General features: G+C 40.1%; 1 protein-coding gene across 1 annotated transcript; it reads right to left on the minus strand.

Annotated features, from left to right (window-relative positions):
* Window positions 1-3129: 3129 nt before the first annotated feature.
* Window positions 3130-12778, minus strand: e2f7 (E2F transcription factor 7). The gene is made up of 13 exons (XM_074698431.1): window positions 12603-12778; window positions 11941-12050; window positions 11499-11804; window positions 11169-11328; window positions 10643-10882; window positions 10186-10341; window positions 9931-10074; window positions 9680-9835; window positions 9500-9584; window positions 8054-8363; window positions 7627-7786; window positions 7114-7505; window positions 3130-5229 (listed from the first exon to the last, which is right to left on the minus strand). The coding sequence occupies exons 2-13, from the start codon at window positions 12037-12039 to the stop codon at window positions 5071-5073; spliced, it is 2367 nt and encodes a 788-aa protein (XP_074554532.1). The 5' UTR covers window positions 12040-12050; window positions 12603-12778; the 3' UTR covers window positions 3130-5070.
* Window positions 12779-19572: the final 6794 nt, after the last annotated feature.

Consider the following 19572-nt stretch of genomic DNA (forward strand, 5'->3'; position numbering starts at 1 on the left):
TCTAGACTTAATATGAGCCACATTCACCTGACTAGACCAGAAAAATGTCTCGTTTCAATACAATACCGATGGAACAAGAGAAAAGCTACATGCATTAAAACATTAATCTAGAGAAGAACATTTTTCTTGTTCCATTGGCAGATTTTTTCAAACTTGTTACAAGCAATTCAGACCTCATTTTTGTCTTGAGACAACTTGAAACTAGTCATGCACCGATTGATCAGTGACAATTTTCTTTAATTTTGGGGAACCAGTGAACGGTGATCAGAGATGGGAGATCGGCCCATCCTTACATATAAAACAGATGTTATGTACCTCCAGGAAGGTCTGACAGCCAGCCATTGTTCCTTTTTGCTCTGAGACCTAAAACTCAGGACACTTTATTGGTTGTTTAAGTTAAAACATAAAGATTTTTATTGTCTTACAGATATTGTTCAATGTTTTTCATTAAAATAAGAGTATGGTAAAAAAACAGGGTATTGGCAGGTCAGGCTTTTTAAAGATCGTGATCGGCCATAAAACTGTGATGGGTGCACCCCTACTTAAAACATGACATTTTTCTGGACTGATCAGTTGACTGTGGCTCATATTAAGTATAATAGGACAATTTTTACTGAGAATAAGACAAAAACACATGATAAGATTTCAGTTTGTTGCAGTGTATTGTTCTAGAGCAGGGGTCTGCCACCTTAATTATCAAAAGAGCAATTATGCCCCCTCTTCCACCAAATATATGTGGTCTGGAGCCGCAAAACCAAAACACTACTTGTAAAGTTTTATAACTGTTATTCTTTGTCTATTTTTACCTGTTGTAACAAAAAAACAACAACAGAACTATAGTGAGCATGTGTAAGCCTACTTTAAAATGAATTTGACATTGAAATATGCAGAACTATTTGAGTCCTTTCCATATTTTTGTGAAGTTAATAAAATAAAAACTAGCCCACACTGTTTTGTTTGCTAATTTTTCACCACATGTCATATGCATATTCAAGTTGACAAGATGGGAAAACTATTTTTCAAATTTGGAGATAAAAAGGTATCACCTTGAACTCCAAGACAACTGTTCAACAAAATAAACCTTAAAAATAAATAAATAAGAATTTGATCAAGAAATAACTTTTTATTTATTGTGATGATTTTATTTTGTAGAGGCCAGAGTGATCCACTTCAAGGAGGCTTAAGAGCTGCAGGTTGCAGACCCCTGTTCTAGAGTGTGGTATCTATCAGTTTCTTTGGAGATAGACATAAAACATAAATAACTTGAACTTGAATTTAAGGCAAATTGTAGATAGAAGCAAGAGTGTGGCTATGCAGAGATGGCATTACTCCCTCTTCTCACACCCACCTTCACTCTGCCACCTACCTGTCCTCCTATGGAGTCATCCTTAAATGCTTGACTGTGATTGGTTATTTGCCAGATCAGAGGTGGGAGTTGCGTTAAGTTATTGGGCGTGTTGCCAAGTGATGCTGGTGTCTTTTGTAATATTTGTGATGTTATTATTATTATTATTATTATAAAAATGATAACAATAATTATTATATCATGATAATAAGTTTATAACTCAAACTTTGGCTGTCAGAGAGCAATGATCTTTGTAAGTCCTTACAGCTCCATATTAAGGCTTTGGCTGGTTTCAAACCTGAATGAAATAAAAATCTGTGCCTTTATATGACCTACAAAAACAACTGAGACGAGTTCTCAATTTCTGTTTTGTAATTTCAATCCTCTGTTTTGAGCTTGTAAAATCAGTACCTGATCACAAAGGCATAGGAATTATCTCACAGCCACTTTTGTCATAGATACAGGATGGCTCCTGCCCATCAGGTACTCCCTTTTATTGAGAAGACAAGACAAGTGGATAAAGTAGAAAGCTGGGCATGACATGTAGTAAAGGGCCTTGCAGATCTCACTTGGCCCTCAATGAGGAACTGATTGAAGATAGAAACCATTTATTTAGCAAACCAACACTGATATCGATGTTGCTCCATGATCCAACTGGTAAAGAAAAGTGAACTCTACAAAACATCTAGCTTCTTACCCTGTTTTCCAATTAAAACAGCCATTCTCACCCAGGATTAACACAGCTCTGCTCATAAAATACAAATGCGATCTTAGGGTAATGAGAAAGCCTAGTGAGGTCATAGTTTTGATGGCGCTGTTAAACTAGCAATACTTGGTGGTAAAGTAGAAACGGCTGTGGTAGTTTCAGTGGTAGTAGTTTTTGGGGTTGTAGGAGTACCAGTTGTGTTGTGTCTGAAAGCTCATTGTGTTGCGTTGTTGTGAACCGTGTACTTAACTGAATGGTTTTTGGCCGCAGCAGACACTTGGCTAAACTATCAGTCAATATAAAGTTAATTGTCCCATCTGCTGAGGTTTAGTGTGTTAAATGCCTCAGAGGGGATAAACACTTCTATTGGCAGCTCGCTCAGCTCAGTTTAGTGCTGAAATAAAAGCTTTGATGTCCTCGGACAGATGGTGTGTGAGCATTTTTAAGAGCAGCTCAATCAGTGTGATCTGACCCTGAGATCAGAAATGATGTGTTCAATGTGTTTATGCCTGATGGGAATTTACTCACTGTACTTATCAGCTTGACCTCTGTTTACTGTGTGATTAAACTCTGAGCCATCATTTCACTTGTGTGACATTTGAGCAGCAAATACTTTTCATTAAGTATTGGAAATGTTTTATCTTATGTGTGAGAGGTAATTCGCTTTAGACCACGCAGTGTGTAGTAAAGTGGTACAAATGAGTGCAGTCGAACTAGAATGACTTGTTCCCATCTGTTGAGCCTCTCTGAATTATTGTAGCCATGTGTAAATTTTTAAATGACTAAACTAAAGCCATTTGTAAATCTGTCGTCATTAAGAGAAATATAGCTCCTTTTAATGGGGTGCAAAATTGAAACAAAGCTAAGGAACTTTTACCATGAAAATGCAAAATAACTGCAAAAATAACCAAAATAAAGCCATAAATTCTTAAATTCAAAGTCCATAAATGACAAAACTCATTAGCAAAGAACATTTTAATCAAAGTTTGTGAGATTTGTACAAAGAGAACCGGTCAGGACAAAAACTTCAGACTGGACAGAGTTACAGCGATGAAACAGCTCACAGTTTGACTCTCAATCTTGCAGTGCAAGCATCACTTTTTAAAAAACACAAACAATCTGCATGTGGGAAATTAAATGAATACAATATACAATAATAATTACAGACATGAAACTGTACATTACACATCCACTGTCAGAGTGGGTGATCTGTGCACCCTTTGGTGTGACGTTACACAACTCCCCTGGATGATTATGTAGCACCGATATCTAATGCTGAATTTCATAGAGAGCAGTAAGGGGGTTAATGAAAGGGGAGTTAATCTGAGAAATCCCTGCACAACCTGAGGAAATCTGTACTAGGTTGATGACTCTCCTCACCTGCAAGGGTGGCTTAAATTCCACATTTTAACCTTTCATGTAAACGGACATTGACGGCTGTATAGAGGCTGAACAGATGTGCAGAAAAAGACAGCAAATGCCTCAAGTTATCTCTTCCAAGATCAACTGCAGGGAAATTATGAATAATTTAAGAAAAGGGATGTTAATGGATGTAGATGACTGATGGATGTAAAATGTTTCAGGACTGCTCTTACCTGTAGCCACACAAAGGCTGTGACGTAGCCAGGGTATGCCCATTCTGTCTAACAGAGAGTAGCCCTACAGTGCTACGTACTTCAGCTGAGGTGAAAACCTATTTTTATTTAATCTCAAAGCCACCAGACTCCATTAATAAGATCGTTGATCTTCCTAACACAGCAGACGCTGGTCTACAGATGCTGATTTGTCCATGTAGTCTGAAGGCTTTGTAGTGTAAACAACTGGTTTCAAGAAAAGTATCTCACTCTCAATAAAAATGACCAATTTCAATCAGGATTCTTTCAGTAATGCTGATTTATGAAACTGTCAGCTAGACAAAGACTTTGAGAAGACGTAATGTGAGTTGATACATTTACATCAGTGATCACACAGCTTTCACAGACCTGTGTTACTGCCAGCTGAAGCAATACTAAACTTTTTAGACAAAGAAATTCCCCAGACTCTAAAATGAGCACAAAAAGAAACAGCTCTGGTTTAAAAAAAGATTTTATCTTTTAAGAGATAAAATGTCTTTACAGTACTCTGATATCTCTCCAAAATCCACACAAAAATTCAAGTACCTGAGAGAATTGTCACATCATACTACCCCTTGGTCTTCTGTCTTGAGACTGAAGAGTTCCATGTTTAACCATTAAGCACTTTGGTTACAGATATTCAATAAAAATAAGCTGCACAACACTCATCTTTGAGGAGTGAAGGAACACACCTATTGTTGTGAAGTTCAAAAACTGTTCCTTGAGATACCACAATAGTTGTAAACATTTAAGGCTTTAGTGATTTCTCTCCTTCCAGCACTTTCTGTAATGAGTAAAGAGGATGCTACCTTTGACCAGCAGCGAGTAGGTTTGCGGTTATACCTGAACAATGTAACAAAACCTTCAGGGGCCAGCTTTACACAGTCACTCCAATGTTTGACACATTTGTCAAATACTTAGTGCTAAAATGTTCCATTACAGTACCTGTAATCAACATATATTATCTAGATATAAATAGCATTTGGGCTATAATACACACATGAAGGGTTTTTTTTCGGGAAGGCTCACATATAAAAATACAGCAGTGACCAACTCCCACCACAGGAGGACACTGTCACATTGGCAATACTGCTTCAGTCATTCACTCTGAAATGTAGTGTCTCATAACCGAACCATGAGGCACTTTGAAGTGTTGACAAAACAACCCCAAACAAAGGGTTTCCTATGAAAATTAAGATCATCAGAAAAATGGTAAAAAATACCATCTGCTTAAAAAACTGTTTACAAGTCTCTGGGGGGGAAAATATTTGAAGGTCTCAGTGAATTTTGTAAGAAAAGTCTTCATTTATCAATGAGCTAACAAAGCACCAATGGCTCATAACCATGAAGTTAACACAAGCCTTTGTCCTGAGTGTTAACAGCTAACCTGTCTCCATGTTTTATACCTAACAGGTTGAAGGGGGGTGGCCGACGTCCAGTCTCCTCTGAACTGAGCCTCTTTTTCGGGCTGCTGGCACGGCGCTGACACCATTTCCCAGAGTGCCAGGGGTCTGGAAGAATGCCTTGGAAGCAGACTGAGTGGTCTCCTTTGGAGTGTGAGGAGTCTGTGAAGGTAGAGAGATAATGTTCACACTGCAACATGGACCGAGAGGATTATAATGCATTGACTTTCTTTAAAAGAGCTCTGAAATTATCAAATAACTGTCTCTGAGATGATTGTAGTAAAAGTCAGTAGTGTAATAGTGTTTTATACTTGGGATTGCAAAAGGGTGGAAATTTTGGGATAAATTTCAGTCAAGTTTCCAGTAAAATTTCCAAGAGAACTTAACCTTGGGGATATTGGAAATTTAAGGGTTTTGTTGTTGTCAACTGAAATATTTTTTTCTAAAATTAATTGCTAAAAAAAAAAAAAAAAATTTCACATCGATGACGAGGTCGAGGTCCTTAATGAGTAGAAATCATGGCCTAAAGAGAAGCTAGGCTAAATACTTTGACTTTTTGGAATGGGACTTTTTTAGTGCTAAGGCAACACAAAGATTATGTCTTGGCTACTGTGAATACCTGACTCTTCTGTTGTTTCTTGCTATTAAAAAAATCAAATTAATTACAGGATTTTTAATCAATTAATCTAATTAATCACATTTCAATCTCATGTCTGCTTAAGGTCCCCAGATAAAGAATCTGAATTCTAGGACATTACAAAATTGTAGTGCATGACTAATCAAATAAATAAAAGAAAAAGAGATGATTTGTAAATCCACTTATTTTTTAACTAGCTAATATTAAAATGTCCGTCTTCGCTGCCATTGACGTTGTGGAACCATTTGCATCTATAGAGGTAAATTGTGTTTTTCAGTGGGGGAGGCAGGTCTGGCGGAGATACTCATTCAAAATCATGCTCGTAAACTACTGTGGGTGAGAGCGGTGCGCTCTTTGGATGAGAGATCAGCACTGATATGAGGAGAAGATGTGAGATGAAAGAGGCATAACAAGATGCTGCAAGTCAGACAAGTTCAGGCAGCTTATGCTTGAACTGAGGATGTGTTGCGGTAGTTCAGAGAGAAAGAGCAGCGTAATCATGAGAAAAGATGGCGGTGATCATGAGAGGATCAAAGGATGGAGGGCCCAAGCTGAACGCAATAAAAAAAGGTATGTTTTGTCTCTTTTATGTCTCTCTTCCTCTTTTTGATTCAAGAAAGAAGAGAGCCCATTCTTCTTAGGTAGTTTTGGTGTTTCCATAGTCATAGAAAATATTATTTGGGTCTTGAGAGATCGTTCCAGATGCACTGAAATTAAGTTAATCGCGTTAAATTTTGTTATGCATTGATTTGCTGTGTAATTAATATAATTTAGGCTTTAGAGTGACAGCCCTAGTTTTTTGTTCTGTAAAAGAAACCATTAACTTTTAAAACGTATTCATGACAGACTCAGGTAGGGAAAATTTATGAAGATTAATTTATATGGCAGTCAGAATGTCCAAAATTTTGCCTCTGTACCAGCAGCAGTTTGTTATTTTCTGGCTGCTGCTCTGGTTAAAAAAAAAACAAACTGTGACTTTGCCGGTTCAGAGACACGTCAAGTCTCAATGACATGAAAGGAGCTCACTGAATGACTCATAGCAACAGGTTTTGTCTGGTCCCTTTATGTAGCTTTAATTTGCCCTTCTGCGCCTCAGCAGGTTGTCTAGAAACAAATCTGTTTGTGAGAAAGAAAGCTGGCACAGTATCTGTAGTTCTGCAGAACAGATCATTAATCCCTATTTAACAACTTGGGGAGTAATCAGCTTGGACTGCTGTGACAAACAAAGCGTCTGGATGAGTAAATCAGGAGAAACCTTCAGCAAAATAGATGCTTCGTCTGCGCTAATGTCAAGCTGTGTGGTGGCATTTTGAAAGTGGCTGGTACCAAAAGGTCATTTTTAATAATTAAGACGTGTTAAAAGTTTTTCACATTATAGATCTGTGGACATGAGAGAAGAAGTCTCTTACCAGTTGTTCTGGTGTGCCAATGCTGACAGTATGGCATGACGCTGCAGGAGACCGTGGCGCTCCTGTAGCTGTTCCGTACATTCTGCTCTGTTCTGGTGTGGACGGAGGTGGAACCAGAGACCTGCCGACATCTGACGCTGCAGCAAAGCCGAATGGCCCCGGCCCAACCATGAAGTGTGCAGGTGACACCACGGCAGGCAGGCTGAAGCTCATTTTGTTGTGTGCATCAGGGGCCTGCTGCTGCAGACTGCCAGCCACAAGGGGGTAGTGGGGGAGGGCTGCAGAGGGCAGCAGGATGTAGGGCATCTGCAGGCTGGGGACACTGCTGGGCGGAAGTGCAAGACCAGCTGGAGTTTGACCAGCAGAGAGGAGGAAGTTGAAGCTGTTCAGACCTGGTGAAGATGGAGGGACAAGCTGTGAAAATGAAGCCTTCCTCTATCAACAACACTGTCACAACAAGAGAAGTGGAAGAGTGATTTTGGCGATGGCTAACAGGCCAAACTTTGTCCCTACCTGCAGTGTTGGGCACATAGAGGTAGTGTGATGGCTGGGCTGGCTCATTGTTGCTGTTAAAACAAGCACCCTCAGGGACCGCCTGCTCCCTGGAGAGACCTGATGTGTGTCTGGGAGAAGTCCTGGTGCTGCACTCTGCTGATTCCCTGTGAGCTTCAGTCTGTGAAGGAAATGAAAAGAGGGGCTGAATAAAACTGAATGAGCCAACAGAGTGAACACCTTTTTGAGTATTAAAGTCACAAAGATGCACAGCAGTATTTACTTCGTGGATTTCCACTTAAATCAATGCATTCCCCAATTTCCTTTATGATTTCCGAGCATTTTCCAAGTCCTTCTCTTAGAATCTCATACTTTCAGTTGAAAACTAAACGCACGTATCGTCACACAACCAAACATGAGCTGAACTAAAACAATGAGCATATCTCACCTTGGTCTGTTCCTCTAACCCAGATGTTCCCTTCTTTTTCAACACCACCTCTTCCTCCTCCTCTTCTTCCCTTCTTCTCTTCCTTCCCTCCTCGCTCTCAGGCGACCTCTGACCTTCAGGCTTGTCGGGCGCCCTGAGCAGCATTACCACAGAGGGCTGGGACAGGCTGGGCAGGTAGGCCAAGCAGTGGGGGGAGGGGGAATTGGTGAAAAGATGCTCTGGGTGGAGGGAAGGTGCCAGCAGGGTGGAGGACTGAGGCAATGTGCTGGTGGTGCAGGCGGGGTTCTGCAGAGCTGGACAAGGATGAATCCTGCAGGAAAACAAGGAGAAGAAAAAATTGAGTCCTCAAGGGTTCAGGGTTTGTTTCAAAGCATGTTGCTTTGCCCTGTTGAGGTAGCTCTCTCTTCTTTGTCTGTTTCTTGTGATTTTTAAATCTCTTTTTCGTCACCTCTGCATTTGGAGTGGGTCATTACTTTGTATGATTTTTTGTTGGTCATGGACACCAAACTGGTTTTGTCTTCAGTGATATTTTTACTACTTTTGCTCCTGTGTTTGTCTGGAGATCCTACATGTAACCATGGCCGCATTGTTTATGTGAAATCAGCTGTTAGCCACCCTTAGCGTTTCAATGCTAATTGGTGCAAGGCCTGATGTTTCCTCAGAGGACGATCTGCTGGAACTCAGGTGTGAGCTAAGAAGTGACAACATCAACCTATCCGTTCATCTATCATTATTGGGAACGTAAGATCTATCTCCAATAAGATGGACGAGCTAGCCATGCTAACCCAGCAACAGGGGGAATACCAGAAAGCAGAGTAGCATCATGCTATTCACAGACATGGCTAACAGAGCTAACACTGGAAATGAACACCACACTGGAAGAGCTTCACCTGCTGTGAGCAGACAGGATCCAGGAGACAGACTGAACAGACTGCTGAAGAACCTCAGTCCTGGACCCTGTGGAGGTGGAGGCTGGCTGAACTGGAGAATGATAGCCAGGCTGAAATTATCTATTTTCTTATGGACCTTTTTACACTTTCTATACACTTTCTTATTTTGTTTTCTTAATGCTGCTGTGACACCTTAATTTCCCCTTGGGAATAAATTAAGTATTTTCTATCCTTTTCTATTCTATAATGTTTGTACTTGGAGCCCAGATGGCCTAGTGGTCGAGTCCCATGAAGTTTGCCCTCATACAGGGAACCTGGGTTCGAATCCAGCCTATGGCCTCTTTCTCGCATGTCATTCCCCACTCTCGCCCTGCTTCCTGCTCTATTCACTGTCCTCTTCTCTCTGATTAAAGGCATAAAAACCCCCAAAGATCATTTAAAAAAAAAAGTGTTTGTCGTATTTTTAAGTAAAAACTGACATACTGAACTTAAAAAAAAATCCAGTTTCTAAAAGTACAAAAAAAGTCTTAAATCAAGAAACTAAACAAGTACTCACTCAGTGCTGTGGTCAAATTTCACTTGATACACTGGGTTGTTGCTTGGACTCTTCTTGGAATAATCCACTGGCTGGTTTTGCAGACCTGTAGTGACAGACAGTGATAAGGAAATGTTGTGTTAGACTCCATAACTTATGCTGACTCGGTTAACAGTGACACAGAAAATGAAGATCCATCACCTGTATGTTCTCGTCGTGGACTGCTGGGTGCAGAGCTGACCTGCCGCTGCACAGCTACAGAGGTTGGAGTGATGTTGAAAGAGGCGTGACGTGTCATCTTGAGTTGTCTGATGTCCTCTCTTGTTACGGGTTGTGTGACTCCAGGCAGAGGGATGGCTGACACGTTCACAGTGGGATGAAACAATGGCGTTAATTACAGATACGGTTTTGTGTTTGTATAGTTGAACAAAAACCTTGAAGCTAATTCTTACCTTCATTTCCAGAGTTTTTAAACTCTACTGGGCCAAGCCATTTGAAGGCTGGTTTCCTGCCTCTCTCCTCTCTGACATAGACCTTCTTGATGAGATCTAAACTGGTCAGTACATTAGCTATGTCGTACAGCCGCCTTACCTTAGCTGTAGATACAAAAGGATGATAATTAGTAGTGAATAAAAGCAGCTGATAGCAGATATTGAGTAGAAAGAAATAGTTGTAAGTAAACAGTAGAAACCTTAGTGTTTTCTTACTTTTATACTTGCTGTGACTCGATAAGTCTTGGCTCTCCTCAATGAGAACTGTTGCTGCTGCATCCAAAGTGACTGTTTGCGTTTTGGACACGAGGAACAGCATGACAAACTTTTGGCTCATGATCCGCAGAGATTTGTCTTTCCTGTTGCCACCTGCTACGAAAGCAGAGAAGAAGATATTAGGAGAACTTTCACAATACAAGACCGAAAGATACTTTTAAATCTTCCACTGAAATCATCCTCTGCTGGAGAAAAGTGTTAACTTTTTTCCAATCCAGTCTATAGACAAAGACTAAGAATCTGAATTTGAAAAAAAATAAAATAAAATAAAGATTTTTTGACGAGGAATTAAGATTTTGATACCCCCCCCCCAAAAAAAATCCCAATATATTGATTTTTTTTCTCCCACCCCTAAAATACACTGTCAGACATTAACACACAGGGGGAGATTTGTTACCGGTGCCAGCGTCTCCTTCCCCTCCTTCATCCTCACACCCTGGTACGGCCTCTCTTGCCTCAGCAGCTGCCTCCATCTGTAGGTGGTAGCCCTGCTTTAGACCCCTTCTCTGCAGATCCTCCAGCGTGGTCTCCAGCCGCTGGCGACCATACCAGGTGTAGCTGTTCTTGGCAATCCGACCCACAATCATGAGGGACTCCAGCACATTGACAATGTCGTAGATCCGCCGCCGCTCCACTCCTGACCGTTTTAGTGCGAGAGATGACAAATGACTGATTGCACACTCACATTTCACACTTTTGAGCAACAGTTATAAAACTAACTGTCCTTGCTCTGAACTGCTGCCTGGTGTCCTTCTATAAACACATCCTGTGCTGTTTTTATGGAAGAGTCACCATACCAACTGCCAAATCCAATTACATAAAAGCTTTACAGCGCTCATAAAACAGACACAAGCTGCTTCTATATCATTTTCTCCTTTTCATTGAGCTTATCAGTGGCAACATGGGCAGTGTTTGGCTCTTACCAAGACTGGTAGCCACCTCATCCAGTGAGATCCAGATGGGCTTATGTGGTGGAGGGTAATCAGGGTAGAGGGCCAGAAACTTCTGGCAGAGGAGACCCAGGCTCTTCTGCTTCCTGCTTGGCTTTTTTTCGGCATCATCTTCCTCGTCTGCAGCTTCAAACTGGAAAGACAGACACATGAAAGTGATAAATACATAAATGAATAACCTTTCAGCTCACTTGATTTTTTATTTTTTTAACAATTCTCTAAACTTAAATCTAATCAAGTGCCATAGTGACTGTTTTAATTCAACCCTTCGCCTCTTAAGCTGATGCTAAAAACCTCACATACCTGACAAGAGTCTTCCACCTCCAGATCCTCCACCACCACTTCTGGACTTGCAGGCTTTTCCTTATCATTCTCTATTGGTCTAAACAGCACCTTCTTCATCTCTCTGTCCCTGATGTCAGGACTCGCAGCACTGATCAGCATCTTCAGGTTTGCTGTGGGTGTCCAGGGTTCAGCAAGTGCTGTGTGTTTGATGGGGGTGATGTGGGCGAGGTCAGGGGTGGCAACTTTTCTGATGAGAAGGAATGGGACGGGGGACTCGACAGATTTCAGGGGCGTGGATTTCTTTCTTTCACTGCCGATATTTTCCTGGAACAGACAGGAATACATACTTGATTTTCAAACAAGGTTGAATCAATCTCTAGCTAGCCTGATTCTGCAGCCCCCTTTCAGTGCATTATTACATAACTTGCCATTACAAAGCCAAGACATTTAGCCAACTTACCTTTTGTTCACTTTGGCCCTCATCCTCCTCAGGGTCCACAGTGAAATTTCTTTTCCTGGGACTTGTGAGGTCTTTCAATGCCAGACATTCAACGTCCATCTGGGAAACTGCTGTCCAAAGAAAGGCACAAATTCAAGGAATATCAGAAATTAGCACTTAATATCCCCATGGGATAGATAAGAACACAGAAGCAACCCGACAGTAACACTGCAGGAAACTTTAACGAGTGGTCATCTAAATTTGGCGCAAAGAACATCAGCTAATTAGCCCATAGCAAGCTAACGCCTATGATATAAAGTTTAATATCTCCCAGGGACAAAATGTCTCATTACATAGAGAAATACTGCTTCAGCACAGGGTTGAACACTTAAAGAGTTTAATGATATGTCGTAATTAAAGTGCAAAGCTCTAAGTTTCAATACAAGATGTAGCTTCAACGTTATTAGACAAGAAAGGTCCCATTGAAAAAACGTAGTCAGTGTATTTTTACAAAGTGTGAGAAAGCCTGGAGTAAGGAATGACTACATTACGGTGTAATTAAAGTAATAAAGGCTAATTTCGCTGTAATTAGCTCCTTGGCTACTAGCTCAGCTGACCAGCATACCATTACTCAGTGTTGCAGCTAATAGGAAACACAGCAAAGAGTATACACTGCTATTTACCTTATTCTGGTCTTAAATGAATTGATTAAATATTCCAGGGATGCCCCAGGTCCAGCTTTACGCACTTGCCAGCGTGTTGTTTCTTCAAATGATCATAGCAGCTAGTTTCCCTCTTTAAAAATAAGCGGGTAGCCCTCCACAGCCTGTCCCTCCAGTCTTCTCTTCTGATACTTCAGCCCGATTAGCGGAACTTTCGCACTACCCCGGGGAGACTTCTGTATCACCCGCTCAAGCTTGTTTTCTGGCGCTCTCAGGCATCTGGATGACTTCGACCAATCAGCATGAAGATAGTTGACTGTGTCATAAAGCTCGAACCAATCAGCGTTCTTGGGCTCGGGCGCGCGCCTCGCGGTCCACCAATGAAGGTGTTGAATTTCCACGCCTCCAAGTTGTGTTGGCGGGGCAACAGGCGCGCTCTCTCCAAGTCCGATGGCAAATTTAAAAAGGAAGACGTCTCACTCTGATAGTTTTTTTTAGAGTTCTAGTTTAAGAACTAGAGAAAAGATGTAATGTGACCAACAATTGAATATTAAAATCAGTAAAAATTTAGATTGTTTCTCTCGGTAAACTGATGCATTTGAGCCTTGCTTATTGATTAAACAAGCTGCTTTATGGAGTAAAGTCTTTTGGGTACTTCTAAAGGCATAGCCGAAATAAGTACAAACATAATAATTCCTTTTCAAATTGAAGAAACCATGTAATGTACTGCAATTGGAAACTCAAGTTGTGGTTGAATAGCAACAGAAAAACAAGAAAGAAAACCTCACAGTATCATGTAGACACCCTTATAACATGTGTAATTTTATGAAAACACCAGTTTAAATACGTTGATCATGTTCAACTCACACACAGCTAATACAGTGCCACTTTTTTTGTATGACTTATTTCAACAGATTCGAATATGAATACGTCTGAGTTTAAAAATAACAAAATGTCATGAGTGATATGTCATCTCAATAGATGATCTTTGCCTTTCAGCTAGTAGTTTGGCTTGTTCGCTGATTCTCCTCCTCCTTCTCCTCCTGCAGTGACACCGGGCGCGACAAGAGCCCAAGCACCCGCACCTAGAAACCCGCTAATAATACCTTTTTCTTAATCACTGAGGCTTTTGTTTCTGATGCAAGAGGTAATTACCTCTGCGGCTGAAACCGACAGATGGGAATCAGAGGTGGGAGGAGGTCGGAGCATCATGAGTGGCGCTAATATCACCTGAGCAACAGCGCGAAAAGTTGTGGGTGGGGACGAGGGCTGGCTGGTTTTTTTTTGCAGACAGGGTCCCGCCCTGAGTGCAAACAGGGTGTCTGAGACAAGCCCATTGCATAATAGCCTTCAATACACAAAATCTGCCGCCAAATGCTGTTCAAATCTGGACCTGGGGAGGAAAAGAGGGGCAGGGATTTTTAATGTTTTCAAACCACAAGAGGTTACTTCAGACCATGTACTTCCACAGAAAAATAAGCCATCCAGTGCTTTTTGGTATGAACTTTTTAATTTTCACTATTTAGGATCTTAAAAAGTTGAATTAAAATAAAGGAAAGAAAAATTCAAATTACACTGCACCCATTCATCTTCCAGCATTTGTAATATTTTAACTCCAACACTTTCAGCCGTATCAACAAAGAGATGTAGATTGTGCCCCTATAGTTATGAATTACTCTTGGACAATTAAACAGATTTGCAATGTTCTGTATTTTCTGGCTTGCTTGAATTCTCAACCCTGGATATGGCCGCTATTCTCTTGCCGTAATTGTGAAGGAAAATTTACCATAACTGTCCAATCCAAATTTGCACACAGGCATTTGGCTATAGCACTACTAAGTGAAGCCAATTCCAGTGCCAATTCAGTGCCAAACAACACTTGAATAGACAGCAGAGTACTTAACAAGTTTTTTTTGTCTGCCAACAGCGGCTTTGGATGAATGTAAACGAAGACTCACAAACCTGACCTTATTTCTCCTGGCAAAAATATTGCAGCAGTAGATCTCTGGGGATACTCTTATCAGTCTAAATTTTATCTGTTTTACAAATACTCAATGGGTGGACATCCAGATGGCAGCTCTGGCTTTATTTGATTATATATTACATTTTTTCATTTATATGTTTTCTGTGTTCATGGCTGTTGTTCCGCTTTTCTGTGAGTATAATAACTGGAGTGAGGGAAAGGAGATGTTACTTTGAATGCAGCACTAATTTTTGTTAAACTCCTTGTTGTTTCAGCCAAGGTTTGTCTTTTGTCTTTGATTTGATAAATTGCACTGAAAAACGTGTATTACGCCACCACACTCCCCATTAAGCACTCCAATGGCTCTCTTATGTTTGGGTTTGAATCCAGCTGGAGCCCTACTTTAACCACATCAAGAGGCAAAAACCAGAAAGAGAACTCTCAATGACTTAATGAAGTGCTAACTAATTTGTTGTTGTCCAGTAAGAACTTCAGCACAGAACATTTCTTTTCCCAACTCTGTTTTGCATTTCATGCAGCATCACACTTTGCAGTACAGTTTTTTTCCTTCACAGCTCAGTCTGACCATGACTGTGCGGTCAGACTGGCTCAGTCAGATTCTTCACTGCTTCAAATGCATCTCAGTTCTTCATGGTATCATGCAGACAACTGGAGAAATAAAAAGTAGCAGCAAGAACTCACCTCAACACGATTTTAACTGTAAAATAGTCAAAATTGTTAAAATCACAAAGAGAGCAAATGTTTTTGACTTTTTCACAAATGTATGTAATTTCCCATTTCTGTATAATCTCGTAGAGAGTAACACTGCAGAATACTTTTGGATGGAGGTCAGTTGATGATTATTCCAGCATTAATATTTCAGCACTAATATTTCAGCATTAATATTTCAGCCTAATAACTCAATTGTTAAAACGTAAGGCTTAATCTAACAACAATGGTCCAGTGCTACAAGTCTGGGCATGTTCTTCAAAGTTGTCATGGCAAGGCTTTCTGGGAAGGGGACACAGTCACTAACTGGCCCAACCCATAGATAAGACCTTAGTCAGAACACTACGGAGTATCAATACTTTGTTAATCTTGGGGGGGAATTTAGTGTCACTATTTCTCATCACACAATTACAGCAGCTAGAAATAAAAAAAGAAAAAGGGTAATAAAATAGGCAAATAGAAAAATGTGGACAGCAAAATGTACAACTTTTTTCTCCTACTACTCTGATAATCCCAACAGCAGCAGCTCCATCTGCAAAAATCTTGTCTGAAAAATTTTACAGCACATTTTCTAGAAACCTAAGGGTTCTACACCGTTTAATCCACTCAATTTGAAGCCTTAAAACAGAAAATAAAACAGTGAAAAAGTTGGGATTTATTAAGTTCTTCTGCCTCTTTTATTAAAAAGTGACTCGTTGTGGTCTCACGTTAGGGTTTTGCTAATCATGTTGATTCTAAAATGCTCAACCAAAAACTAACTTAACACAAGCCCATACTCTTCCACTGTTTCAAGACCAGCCTGAGATGGAAATTGTTTTTGCCTCGGTGTCAACAGGCAATGATAAAATGTGCTGTACTCTTTTCTGTGTATTGATTTGATATGATGTGTGTCAGGTTGTCCCTGGTACCACAATTAATCACTATTGTGATAGAGTTTTAACCAATCAGAGTCCAGTATTCAACTATCTGCTGTCAGTTGGAGGGTTTCTCGACTGTGTTTGAAGCCAGGCAGGTCCTGACTTGCCCTGATGGAGTTGTGAGGGAGAAAGCTGAAGCTGTTTGTGACACAACAGCCAAAAGTGACCCTCCCCCTCTTCCTGCTGCTGACACACGTCTCTTAACATTTGAATAATGACACCCCATGACTTTGTTAAAGCCAGGCTCTGGTCAGCTTAGGCTTATGAGTCCTAAAATAACAATCTGTGGATGTGGGCACAGCTCTGTGGTTACACATAAAATCAAATACAGGGAATAGTGGTTAAAGTCTAGGAAGAAAGCTACTTTGTATAAAGTTGTACACAGGTTTCATCTTAGTCTTTGTAAGGTCCACAGTACTTGTTGTCCAATAACAATATGTTGGAAATTTCAGAGGGCAAGTGTGAAAAGTTTATACACAATCTGGGAGCTCAGACTTGCTCCCAATTTTGGAAAAAGTTTTTAAATGCACTGGTAAGTTTGGTTCGTAGGTTCTGCAGCACCATTATCCCAAAGACTGACTTTCTATAAAGTGGACAGAACTGCAGAGTATACAGGCAAATGACACTGCAGTGATGTCGGTAGAAGAGATAAGAAGTATACATTTTTTAATTCTGGATTTATGTGATATAACGTCACTTTTTGATGAGTCAGTAAGGTTTTCTTAGTATTCTGGTAAATACATCTGTAAAAAAAATAGAAGGTGTCATGATTTCTCAAAATCTTTTGATTTCTTATCTTTCCCATGAAAGATATGGTGACAAGAAAGAAAAAAGTTTAAATCAAAGACAGAGATCATCTCAGAATACACAAGAAACATCATGACAGAGCAGGAAAACAACACTGCCCCCTAAAGGTGAAAAGTAAATACCTCATTCATTCTTTTGGGGTCAAAAGCTGTTATAGTCTATCATATTTATAAAATACTTTAATATACAGACACAATAATAGTACATCTGAAGTACAGATTTCCATTTTATTGCAAGATATTGCACTTCTTTTTTTTTTTTGCATGTTCCACAGAAAGGTCAGAGGTAAGGGTTTGGACTAGAGTCAGACTGATTCTTTTTTAGCTCTGTTTTCACCCACACAATGATCAAACTCTCATAAAGCACATGGAGTATCATCATAGCAGAATTATGATATTCTGCATCTACAATCAGAATGCCAAACCAGTTCGGATGTTGTGTAAAATGTAACGGAAGACAGGATGTGATGATTTTCAAAACTGGACACTGTTTTTGATGACGAACAGCATGAAGACAACAAAATCAAATTATTTACGCACGAACTGCTCTTTTTAATCGTTGTACAGTTGGAACATGAGTGTTTCTTAGGCTGTTACTAAAAAATGAAACAATCCTCAGTGTTAAGACCTTGGGACAAAGCCAGAATGTGGTTCCACCTCCAGTATGTCACTATGTGCAGTTTTAAAGCTGGTTTCTTGTCTTTTTTTCAGCTTCAATTTTCATTTTTGCATTATTAGCTCTAAGAGCAAGGACATTAACCATGGTTGAATAAAATAAATAAAATAAATAGTAATCTACAGTCTTTGCAAAATATAATGTTCTGACACCCCCCCCCCACATGAAGCTTTATATTTCATAACATTTTTAAAAATATTTTCCAACAAGCTAAAAACATGGCCAATTTTACAAATACAGGGCATATAACACTAACACAAGGAACATTAAGTGACAAAATTTTACCATGCTCTTTTAATCACTACAAAAATTATAAGAAAAGTTTAGGGTGGGCCTGGCACTTTTGGGCCCACCCATAACCCCACCCTGTTATGACCCCAAAGCTGGTTTAGGTATGAACATGAGGAGTAACAATAATTAAACCCAGGACAAAAGAAGAATGGATTTAATTACAAATAAAAGAAAAGGATTTATTTACAAAATAATACAATAACTTAGAACAAACCTCTTTTAAAACACAAAGCCTAACAAAACAGTAGCCAAACCAATGAACAATTTTTGTACACACACGCGAAAACAAAACAACGGCACGTAACACTCAGTATGATTTATCATGTACAGACAGTAATGATACCAAACAGCTCTGTTTATGTTTGAGAGGCACACTCCATTAAATTTCATCCAGTCTGTATAAAAATGCCTGGAACTCATCTCCCCTCCATGGTTTGATGTGATTTGATTTCACCAACAATGAGAGAAAATATCAGTACTGTGTAGTTAAATGTGGTGGAGTAAGTTTGTTAGGCCTCACGTGTGTAATGTTTGGATAATGGAGGGAGCTGAAAACCTGCAGGAGGCTGAGCTCAGTGAATTCTGCTCCATCATCAGCTCGGGGTCCCATTCCTCAACACATTTACTCAACAGGGACACTGAATCCCAAACAGCAGACTCTACTGCTGAGTGATCTGAATACATGCGGGTGGTTTTTAAGTTTCACCTGATAAAGTGTGAATCAGCTTTTAAATAACCTCATTATTAATGCAATTCATGAAATTTCAGTGTTTCATTGACTGAATTTAAAGTAAGAAAAACTACTTAGTTTGTAAAGCTGGTCTGATCAGTGTTAACTTCTGAGGCAGAAATTACATCCTCATGTTTCCAGCCCTAGATATGAGGACATGATTTAGTATCTGTATGTGAGTAAATTGTATGTCCACAGATGAACACACTCAGGTTAACAGAGCATATGAGTGGGCATAACTTTGAACTTAGTGCAGTTGGATTTCTGTAGTGATTAATAGACTGACACCAGATGACAGGTGGTTCCATCACTCTGCAAAGGTATTTGTTCATCACTGTAACTTTGCACAGCCTCTAATCTCACCTCCATTAGCCTCCCTCTCCAGGATGGTGACTTCCTGTGGGACTTGTTGTCACTGTAGGTCTCCTTGTCCTTCGAGCATCAGTCACAGCCAAGCTGTCAAAGAGTTATGATTTAACCACAAGCCTCACAGGGACGGGGGGTAAAGAGGAAAGTCATGCATGTTTGAAAAGCTCATGCCTCTGCTCTGAAGCTACACAGCAACTTCTCTTGTAAGTTATGATACCATTAAAATGCAGGACAAGAGGTCCAAAGGATTTACAGGTTTGCACCTGATGCCTCACAGCCGCCTAGCAATCCGTAAAATATGTGTCGGTTTACCAAAAGAGCGGATGTAACTCTGCCTGGTGCTGCTTCTGATTCAGGGAGAGGGACAGAAGTGAAAGGGGACAAAAGAGAATGACAGATTAAATTAGCAAGGGACAATTTAAGAAACACAATGAAGCTTTTATTTGTCAAGGCACATTGAGATAGACATTAAGAAGCACCACCACCCTCTAGTGCCCAGCTGAGTAGGTG

This window comes from Halichoeres trimaculatus, unplaced genomic scaffold (genome assembly GCF_033239565.1).
Source record: "Halichoeres trimaculatus isolate MK-OKI-2021-1 unplaced genomic scaffold, fHalTri1.1 fHalTri1_scaffold_21, whole genome shotgun sequence".
Classification (NCBI taxonomy): domain Eukaryota; kingdom Metazoa; phylum Chordata; class Actinopteri; order Labriformes; family Labridae; genus Halichoeres; species Halichoeres trimaculatus.